The sequence below is a fragment of the Sinohyriopsis cumingii genome, chromosome 9 (genome assembly GCF_028554795.1).
Source record: "Sinohyriopsis cumingii isolate HCF-2022 chromosome 9, ASM2855479v2, whole genome shotgun sequence".
NCBI classification, from domain to species: Eukaryota; Metazoa; Mollusca; class Bivalvia; order Unionida; family Unionidae; genus Sinohyriopsis; species Sinohyriopsis cumingii.
The window spans coordinates 96,724,858-96,736,536 of NC_142969.1; the positions used below are offsets into that span (position 1 = coordinate 96,724,858).

The 11,679-nt window shown below is 34.3% G+C and overlaps 1 protein-coding gene across 1 annotated transcript in view; it reads right to left on the reverse strand.

Moving 5' to 3' along the window:
- Positions 1-7,870, reverse strand: part of LOC149792289 (T-complex protein 11-like protein 1) — a 34,336-nt gene extending 26,466 nt beyond the window's left edge. Inside the window, exons 1-4 of the mRNA XM_089970850.1 lie at positions 7,743-7,870; positions 6,001-6,186; positions 5,511-5,643; positions 3,887-4,007 (exon numbers count right to left, since the gene is read on the reverse strand). Of these exons, the coding sequence (XP_089826976.1) occupies positions 3,887-4,007; positions 5,511-5,643; positions 6,001-6,178 (432 nt within the window). The 5' untranslated portion in view covers positions 6,179-6,186; positions 7,743-7,870. The remainder of the gene's footprint in view (positions 1-3,886; positions 4,008-5,510; positions 5,644-6,000; positions 6,187-7,742) is intronic.
- Positions 7,871-11,679: the final 3,809 nt, after the last annotated feature.

The window sequence follows — 11,679 nt, forward strand, 5'->3', positions numbered from 1 at the left end:
TTCATCCAAATAAAGCACATGGTTACAATTATTAGATAGGTAGTCCTTTTTATTGGCTGTTCTCTCTACAGTTGTACCAGATGAGTAAAATAATGATAGTGTTATGTATAAATATGTTACTTGTTGGCTTTTCTTAATGATTATATGTTATATACATTTGTATTTTGTACCTGACCTTGTCGAAAATAGATGTTAGTCTTTAATTACAACAACTGCCTTGGTACTAAGTAACCTAGTTGTGTTGCTGTACTGTAAAGCACCAAACTACCACCGCCACAAAGTAATAACATACCTACTACTAGATGAACCCAAACCAGGGAATTTAGATTTAATCCCTAAAATATGCTACAAAGGGAACTTGGGGTGGCAAATCATTTCTGAAAACAAACCATCCACCTTTAAAAAAAATGTCTAAATTCATTGATTACCACCTTTGATCTTTCACAAAATAAATGCCTTTATATATCCAAGATAACATAGACTCTCCCAACAAGACACCAAACACTAACCTCCAAATAACAATCTCCTTATAACCATGGATGATCATTCCTTATACACAACATCCCACAAGAGAAGGTATCACAGCCACAAGGAAGTATGGGATACTCAAGCTGACCCTTCCCTTCCAAGGTTCTATTCTGTCAAACTTTAAACTCATGTTCTCCAATATAATAATTTTTGTATTCAACAATCAACACTTCCTATAAAGTAATGGAACTGTAATGGGAACTAAAATTACTACTTCATTTGCCAATTTTTTCATGGCAAGACTCAAGAAAAGCTTCTCAACAGACACCATATAGACCTCTACACTGATGCTGATCCATAGATTAGATCGAATCAAAATGGATCAAAACTGGCCACAATTTTGAAAACATCTTGTGAATTTGTCAATAACTTCTGTTCTATTATAAAATTTACATCAAGTTCATAGAACAGGTACAGTATCATTGTTGGATACTCAATGTACCCCCTGGAAGAAAACACAAAAACTTACCTGTATTCTAAACCTACTGACCTCACCAATAACCTCCTGACCAGTGGCCATGCCCAGCACATAATAAAAAAAATCTTACATGGTATGTCCATTCATACCAAATGCAAATATTTTAATACTGTTACATTTGAAAAGAGACCCTGAGAGCTCAAGGAGAAACCCTAGAATGAGCGATACAAATCAGAAGGAGCTACATTAAGGAGTCTATTAACAAAACTAGACTCCTGAAATATGAAACCAAGAAAAACAACTAAGTGTGTCCCCTTTGAGCTAACTTTCCACCCCAATGCCCCAAACCTACAACAGATCTTATGGAAGCAATGGCACCATACTGAATCATCAAAATCTCTGATGGATACATTCCATAAAGTTACTATGGTTGCATACTAAAAACCTACCGTATATACTCACGTATAAGCCCGTTCGCGTAGAAGCCGACCCCCCTAACAACTGAACTGGTATAAACACTAAAAAATGCATGACCCTTAAACATAATAAATAGATGTGTCTAAAATATAACATAAAAATTTTAAAATTAAATACATGAGTACTAAAACCATATGACCCTGTACTTTTATTGCATGTCACATGGTTCTAACATTTTAATGGACTTTTATTGCCTGTCGAATGGTTAAAATATTTTAATGGATTATTATTGCCAGTCATGTGGTTCAAACATTTTTAATCAACTTTCTTGCCAGTCATATGGTTCAAACTTTTTAATGGAATATTATTGCCTGTCATATGGTTCTAAATTTCTGATGGACCTTTATTGCCAGTCATATGGTTCAAACTTTTAAGTGGACTTTTATTGCCTGCCATATGGTTCAAATTTTCTAATGGACTTTTATTGAAAGTCATATGGTTCGAACTTTTTAATGGACTTTCATTACCTGTCATATGGTTCACACGTCTGAATGCTTTCTCATAAGATACAGGATCTTTTAAAGATATTTTCTGTAAGTTATCTAAATTTGGAATAACAACATTCACATTAAAAAGTTCATTTAAATTTATAGGATTTGCTTTCTTGTATTTATACATATGTTCTAAATATTGCAAAGTTTCTTATAAAATTTCATCTAAGTAAAACGTCTGTGACCCATCATCCTTTTTTAACATAGGCATCATTTTACTAACATAAATTTTCAAGGTTACAAATTCAATTCACTGTAACATTGTCTCCTGTATCAGCACATTTTGCCCTTGAACAGATCATAACTCCTTTCATTCTATTCTCCCATATTCCATCTACTCTTCTTTTTTAAGGTTTAAGAAAAAGGTCCAACAATTTCCAAATCTTTTAACTTCCTTTAATAATTGTGCTTCTTGTAAACAAAAAAAGGTAAAATGGACTATTCCATTTTTTTGGACAGTATATTGTTGTCTCGTAGCTTTTGCGTACCTGATTATCCCTCAATAGAAAATTATCAATGTTTTAGTTTTATCTAAGTTTACATCATTACAGCTCATAATATCATTAATCCAATATTATTAATTCTGTGTTTAAACTGTCAGGGAACTAAAAACTTTTGATGTAGGTTTTATGCTTAGACATAATACCACAAGCCAATATGGGGACCCCGAGTGGCCAAGTGGTCTAAAGTGCTCTCCGTTACGGATCACTGCCATCTCACCTGTGTCTGCGTGGGTTCGAGTCTCGGATTTGGCCAATGTGGGTATGTGAGAAAGCTTGCCAGTAGCTTCTCGTGGGTCGGTGGTTCTTTCCGGGGATTTCCCAGGTTCTTCCTCCACCATTAATACTGGCCGCCATGTATAGCCTATCGTGTGCTAAAAAAATGGTGTTAAAAACTACAACAACAACCACAACAAGCCAACATAGTATGCAACAACAATTGTGATCGGTTTCATGGTTTAAACTTGTCACATTCCTTTAGCTAAAGTTAGCCAAAGAAAACAACTGTCACATGCTCTACAGCAAGTGCCCATTTCTTCAACAGTCCAATCATAAAGCATTAAGCTTGGTCATAGGCATTCAGTGTGTCAAGCAGGAGATGACTGAACCCACTATCATATGTTAGTGTGTAACAAAATAACAACTCCTGTTTCTGAGGTGCTTGTAGTTGTTTGGTTGGTTTGGTGGTTTTCATGTCACATTTTACATGTTACTAGCTATTATCAAAGGACTGACAGTATGGCTTTTCATGACCTAATCAGAAAACATGACTTCTTGATGACAAGAATCACTCAACACTCGGCTACGGAATCATATAGATATAGCACAATGATGTAGGTACCCAATGGAACAAAGTAATGAACTAATGTTTGTCGAAGTAAAAATCCCATTATAATTTTTAACATCATGATTAATTTTTTAATAGCTGGGTTTTCTCAATGGGGTAAATGGTTGTCCAGCATTAATAGTTTTGTTGTCCTGAGCTCCAGATTAATGGATTTTTCTAACCTGTACAAAAAGTTGCAATCACCTTTACTATCAGGAAATCAGATCAGTGTCCAATCTGGATACTCTTTAAATGACCTTTTAAGCACTTCATTTCTACAAATGCAGAGGAAATTCTTTATTACAATCCCTTTTCTAATACAACAACAAGATTCTGAGTGAATTAGCCAGCAATACAAATATCATACTCCTGTTTGACACATGTACACACCTCTTTAACCTCCTGCAAAAATATCACACTACCCATATACCACATGTATACACCTCTTTAACCTCCAATAAAAAATATCACACTCCCCATACACCACATGTACACACCTTGTTAACCTCGAATAAAAATATCACACTCCCCATATACACACCTCTATAACCTCCAATAAAAATATCACACCCCCTGTATACCACATGTACACACCTCTATAACCTCCAATAAATATATCACACTCCTGTATACCACATGTACACACCTCTTTCACCTCTTGTATGAGTACAAGAGCATGCGTGAAGTCTGGAGGATCCTCACAAAGCTTGGTCTCTAATGCATCCCAGAATGCCTTGTGCATGATCTCCTTCACCTGTCTTTGTACACTGCAAATGTATTCAAATTTGCTTTATTTGCCATAACCTGATGCAGTCTGATCAGCAGGCATGGGGCTGATTATGACTGTAATTCTGATCTATTGTAACTGATTATATTGTGACCTGTAATCACAATCATTGATTTCAGGAGCTCAATGAGTTTAATCATAATTGTCCTTCACTGGTAATGTTATTGCATAGTGTAATCATGATTTCAAATGATTACAAACAATTCATTATTCATAATAACTGTAATAATAATAAAAGTTTCTATAAATAAAAGACCATGATGTTGACTATTACAAGAAGGGATGGGTAATTTAACATGGCCAACCTACAAGCTAATTTTTCTAAAATATACTGTGTCTTATAATTTTAGGTGACCATTTGTTAATTCAAAAGTTCATGTTCAATTAGCAACTCTTTCTTCAGCTATAAGTTAGCAATCATAATGCAATCACCCCCCCTGAAAACGTAATCATGGTTTAAAAATAAAGTGTAATGAAAATCACCAGTGCCAGACAACCTGTAATTGTAATTCGAGCACCTGTAATCAACCCCATGCCTGCTGATCAGTAATTATAAAAACTGAAGAGAAAATAAAAGCAGCTTTAATATGTCAACTTTATATCAAAAACAAGTCTGCTGATTCTCATTCAGGGTTGTTCCATTTAAACATACATGGTACCTAGGGAAGGCAGTTTTTTTTGTTTAAAAAATATATGCCAGGGTACTTTGATTTCACAGAGTTCATATTAAAATGATAAGAAAATTTTGAATCGCATCTATGGGTCAGTACCCCACTTTAAAAATGCCTTCCCTGGGTCCCATGTACGTTTTAATGGAACAGCCCTCACAAGTTATCGAAAACATTTTTACAAAATTAATGCATGAGTTGTTTTAAATTTGAAGTGTACATGATTTAGATATCTATATAAACTCATTAGGAGAGAAAAAACACTAATTATGTCTACCAGTTGACATGGAAAAGTCTTGTGTCAATCAGGATTTATTCAAAATCTGACCATGAATGGAAAAAAATACAAAATTTACATGTTAAAATACCTATTTGATCTGAAAGTATTTCTTTACTGACATTAAACTCACTATTACAGGATGCAATTAACACAAATGTGAACAAATTTCTGTTGATATTTTAGAAAAGGCTAGTGAATATGCTTCTGCCCAAAATCAATACAGTCACCAATATCTGATGATGATTATGGTCAAACACCATGGATGATCTGAAGTTTGTGGAAACAATGATAAAAGATCATCACAACGTGACACAGAATTAAACGTAGTTCAACAAAATTAATTCAGTGCCATCTATTTTTTCTCCAATAATGTATTAGATGTTTTTGGTAGCTATACACATAAATCTAGTAGCAAACCTAATGACCTTCAAAGATTCTGTTAACAACTGCTGTAATAAATGTTTTGGTGTGCTCAAGTCACACTGATTTACAACTTAAATTGAGTCAATTCTCTCTCTGGGGAAGCCAGTCCTACCTGTTAGCTGGTATTTCAAGCTTTTCCAGCTTGAAGTTGTTATCAACAGCAATCTCATGTGCCAGAGTCATGTTCTTCAAGCCATTAGCTGCTGTCATTAGATCCTCAAAACTTACGAATTTGGGTGGCGAAGCTACAAATTATATATAACAAAAAGTTTTTTAAAAATTGAACAGCACCATCAGTTCTCCTATACTCTTTTGCACATTATATTTTAACTTTATATACAAGAAAAGATAAAAGGTTCTTATTTTCACACAAATTTGCCATAAATATTATCCCTAAAAACACTGCACCAAATTTATGATTTGTCCCAAACTTTATTATATTTTTCTGAGCAGTATTTCTCCTAAAACATAAATGTAGTACAATATTCCAAAGCACACTTTTATTAGAAGTATCATGTGCCAGGCAGAATTTATCAGAAATTATGCTTACAAGAAAATTGTCTTTTAGCTTTTATTTCATAAAGTCAATATAGTGATATTACCAGTAACCATGAAACTAGGAGGTACTGGGCGGGGACTTGGGGTCCTTGTCCTATGTTTCTTGTGCTGAAGCTCACCCTCACTCTCCGAGGAGGACCCCGAACCATTCTCAGCTCCCTCAGAATGAAGTTCTTCATCCATACACTTTTCTGGGCTGCTCTTATTGTGTTCATCTGACATCGTTTCAGCTGCCAATAAGTGAAATGTACAAGACTCAGGTTAAATAGGATTTTTTTACCACTGGTGCCTAAGCAGTCAGGTTGTAAGGGATCATTTTCAGTGTGTGTGTGACTCAAATTTTTTAACGTAGCTTTTAAAAAAAAATCAGTCATATCACTACGATGTCTGCAATGTGGCAGTTGATAGTCATGTCTAGCACTGGGGCATCATGCTGCAGACATGCAGCATGCTGTCACACCCAGTCACATTATCCTGACACCAGGCTGACCAGTCCTAACACTAACCTCTTAATGCTGAGCGCCAAGTACCATTTTTGTAAGTTTTTGGTATGACTCATTTTCAGTAATTCATAACAGAAATCAATTACAATTTATCAGTATCTTCTTTTCTCCAAGAGCTGCAGCATCTAATAGTAAAACATTCCAGACTTGTAACAGAAAGAGTGTGGGTTCCAATCCTTGGTCTCAGACAAAGAGGTATGCCTTCAGCAAGACACCATAGTGAAACTGCCTCTGAACTAAATAACCTACTTGTGTTAGTGTGCCATATAACACCAAAAGAATTGGCACTATAACTACAATGCAGTTACAGTTCTTGGACTTTTTTCTCTAAAATGCTGGTACACATATCTTTGTCAATGTGTTTATCACTTCTAATTAGTCAATTCTCCGCTTCTCCATCTCTAAATCAAAATCTTTCCTTTTTCCTTTTCTAAATAAACCAAGATAAAAACATTGCCCAAATAAAATTCACAATTAAATTGTCCAGACTATATAAGTTTCTCAAATGTCATCTTCTTTAAACACATTTCCATACAGAATTTTTTAATTCAAAGTTAGGTACATATGTTGTCAATGACTACACTAATATTGAAATATTTTATTGCTATATTGTAATTCTACAGCTATTTGCACAATTATACTTTAAATATCTCAAATTTGTTATACAAAGTAAGCCAAAATAGTATGAGTTTAACTGCAGGATATATTTTGAGGTAATCACGTCAACAACTGTTACTGAGCCATGACAAAGGGTCAACTGAGTATGACGATTAATTTCATGTGAAAACATGCTTTATGACCATCAGCTGAGGTATTTAAATTGGCATTTCTCCAGCATTGTTGTGAAGAATTAAACACACCCAGCCCTACACAAGGAAGTTTCTGAAATGACTGATATCAATATTTCTAATTTTTTTTAAATAATAAAATAAGAACAAAAATCACTTTTTTATATAATGTAAGCTGTGTTTAAGTTAATTCACGTGGCGTGTGTATTGTCGTGATGTTTACTGTCCGTACATAGTAAAGACTGCATTTGCCATAAGTTTTAAAATCAGCACAATGAAATGAGAAAGATATGAGTGAATGCAGTCTATTAAAGGTATGTGACGATGGTTTCACAAAGATGACAAGTCTATAATATTAATCAACAGAAAGAGGTTTAAATCAGCTGATTATTTGTAAACATATACTGACCTAATTCCCATCTTGGTTTTTAAGTTATGTGACCTTGTTTCATAACCTTGGAAACCTAAACAATACCTTATACACATAAAATATACCTGTTTCAAAACAAAGTGAGCAGATTTGTACTAAATTTCACTCTCTAAGTCCTGGAATATTTCTAGCATGGGTAGACGCAACTTATCTGTGCTGGGTACGCTGTCTTTGTTTACGGAAATGATATCACAGAGATTTATGGGTAATATTTATAAATATTCATGACTTGACCAAGTATGGTTATTGTCGTCTGCTGTTAGAATCATTGATTTGAGCAGTAGACACAAAACTAAACCTACCCATAAAAATGTATATTTCTACAATACGGTTCTTGTTTACTTACTCTGATAGCCGATACATTTTATGAGACAGACTATTTTGTCAACTTTTGAAAACAAATTATACTTTGTAAAATATCTTATCAAAGACATCGATATCTTTCATTTATGTCACTGTTCTTATAATTTTAATCTTGTATCATCTATGATGTATCATATTTATGAGATAAGTTATGCAAATTTTAAATATCTTAACTAACTATACATGTTTAAAAGATTTACAACACGCAGACCGGATTAAATCCTGTGGAGGCCCTTAGGCAGTCGAAATCTTACCCCCACCCCACCCCCACCCCCTCGCGCATATTATCTCTTAATACGTTTTATCAATATTATTTTGATCCGTTGTCGCGGGGCCCCTAGACCGGTACCTACTCTGCCTATTTGTTAATCCGGCACTGATATCATGGCCATTGTGTTATTTACGTTAAGATACCCATATAATAAATGTTATATGTATGTAAGACGTGTAATAACTTACGAATTATTGACGTGAAAAGAGACGTCATGCTTTCCTTTGATATTTTATAAAATAAATGAGATATAAAGGGTTTTATATAACTGATCATTTCAAATACAATTTATGAAGCGAGTCGAATAATTTCTGCCAGATTGAAATGATTCGATAGTGTTCATAAATTTCACTTGCAATGCGCACAATGTACGATTCTATTTACTGCAGAACGTGACATAAGAGCTTTATAGTAGGCTACGCCAAAAGAGTCCGTGGGAGACGAGCTCGTAAACACGCCATACCCTGTTTATAATAGTACTGTTAATTTCTTGCGAATATCTTTTACAAGCCTTCTACGCCTAACATTGTGTTTGGTTTGGTTGTTGTTTTTTAACATATTATTGCCTATATTATGCTTGGATATGGGAACTCGGCGCGTTTCCCGAAGACATACCAAGGCACTGGGCACGGGCTGGGCGAATATCGAACCCGCGACCCTTAAATTACTAGTCTTACGCTCTACCAAACAATGTACTGCGGCTAATTTTTAGAGGAAAAAAGTAAATTGTGCTCGGCTATGCTCAGCTTTTTTAATAATTTAATTTATGACGGTGCATGAAAATGTCAGGCGAGATATATGACGTTATAACGTCGCACATTGACGATGTATGTTGCTTGACGACAACGTGAAGGAGAAAATAATGTCAAATACCATCCAAATGTTAAGTCTATGAACGAGATTAAAATATATAATACGTATAAGATTTGTATGCAAAAAGAGATATTGTGTGGACGATTTCCATAAGCAGTCAGCAGTAGTTAAGATCTTGAGAGAATGAATGAATTATATATATATATATATATATATATATATATATATATATATATATATATAGAACACGCCCCGGTCCTCGCTGGTTCTTCTGATCTTTGTAACACATAGGTGGGAAGTCGCTCGATCTAACGCCTGTGCCGATTCAAGATGCCGAGTCGTCTCTCTGGTCACGGTAACCTTGAGTAAGATATCAACTCTAGCCTGCACACACACACACACACACATACACACACACACACATATGTGTGTGTGTGTGTGTGTGTGTGTGTGTGTGTGTGTGTGTGTGTGTGTGTCTGGTTCATCATAATATCTGCTCCAGAAACTTCAAAAGGTTCAAAATACAGCTGCTCTGATCTTACTTAGAGTTCCACGATCAGAGCACACCTCCCCGCTGGTCTTTACCCTACACTGGCTATCCATTCGATCCAGAATGAAAGACAAAATTTGTTCTCTGTGCTACGTTTCACTGTCGGACTCTAGTCCAACATACCTATCCGACATCACCCATGTGTACACACCAGCAAGATACTTACGCTCCTCTTCTGACAATCGTATACTCATTATTCCCACTATGAAAACAAAGTCATATGGACGGCGTTCTTTTGCATACCGGGGCCCAGCAACGTGGAATGAATTGCCCACTAAACTTAGACACAAAGACACAGTGATCCCATTCAAGAGTGCTCTCAAAACTCACTTATTTCGACTGCAAGAACAAACTTAAAGACCTAATAATGTTTCTTACCTTAAATATTCTCAGCATGCTTTTTTATGTTTTCTAATTTCATGGTTTTTGTTTTTTTAATCATATCATTATGCTTTTTTCAATATCTTATAGGTGTTGTCTAATGTTGTAAAGCGTTTAGAGCTTCTAAAGATTAGGCGTTATACAAAGTCTTCATTATTATTATTATTATTATTATTATATAACGTGTTTATTATAAACTCTAATTTGTCATTAGCACCATTTACCATATCTTATAACATTTTTTTTTTCTAAAAGAAATTACAAATATTTAACTAAATTAATGATGTTTGTATCCTTTACACAACTTCACGCCCCATATGAATATATCGGGTAAGTTGAATGATATTACGAGCCAAACGTTTTGGTATGTCATAATTTCTTGTATACTGCTTGGCGACGAAGTATATAAGGAAAGATATTGTTCTGTTATCTACTATTTAAAGCCTTGGGACAGAATCATACTATATAATAAAAATAGAGAAAATAAGATCTCCGTTTTTAATAATAAAGCAAACTTTGATAGTTGATCACAATCATTCGCTTAAGAAAGGTCGCTTGTGAAATGTTGAAATACGAACTTCATGACAAATTTATAAATTTACAGAGCAAAGGATCCAAGCAATTCCCTACCACCCACCCACCCCGACTGAATGTAGAGAATATGAAAAGCTTTTTTATGATAAAAATCTTGTTCTAATGCGTCCCTTTTTCACGTAAAAATAGTTTCATTACGAACTTTTGCTTGTTTGTTCAAACACATTTTTAATGAAGGTTACAAGATTTTCAAGAAAAATCAACTTTTCTTGAAACTTTTGTATCGACTGGCGCTTAGTTTGGTAATAATTATTTGTATTCTCAGTGAATATTATTACATCGTTTCCTAAGAAATTATATATATATATATATATATATATATATATATATATATATATATATATATATATATATATATATATATATATATATATATATATATATATAATAGTGTAATGTAACTTTATTTACTGGATTTGACATTTTCCAGAAATTCAGTTCAGTTCTATTTGACTTGACTGTTTTTCGTAAACAATTAATAATAGAAACTTTGTATCTAATGCTGACCTAGTTCTTGACCTTGGTTTAGAATCAGTAAGAGTTGAAATGAACAACATTTAAAAAAAAATATAAATTCTTTCTCAGAGTGAGATTCGTAAAGTGATATCGAGGCCATACTTGGAGTACATGATAATAACAAGTATCATTTAGGTTTTTCCAGAGGATTGACCCACGTCCGGGCATCTGTTTTGCGCCTCAGCTAGATTTATTATTGATGTTTTGAGAAAGAATAGTCATTATTTGCCTTAATACTGGAGAAGTCTAGGTGTTTCATGTTCTGACCGGGGGGGGGGGGGGGCTAATTATTTTGTTTTCTTCAAATTATTTAGTTTACGAGAGATTATTTTTCCCTGGAAATACTTGTGCTCTAAATTAACTCTTGGACGAGGACAGTTATCGAAATTTATGCAAATTTTAAACACTGGAATATTATTTTCTGTGATTCAACGAAGAACTGTTGACACATCAGTGCGACGCTGACCACATCATGTGTCATCGCTTTCCGTTTTGGATTTCATCAGGATTCGAA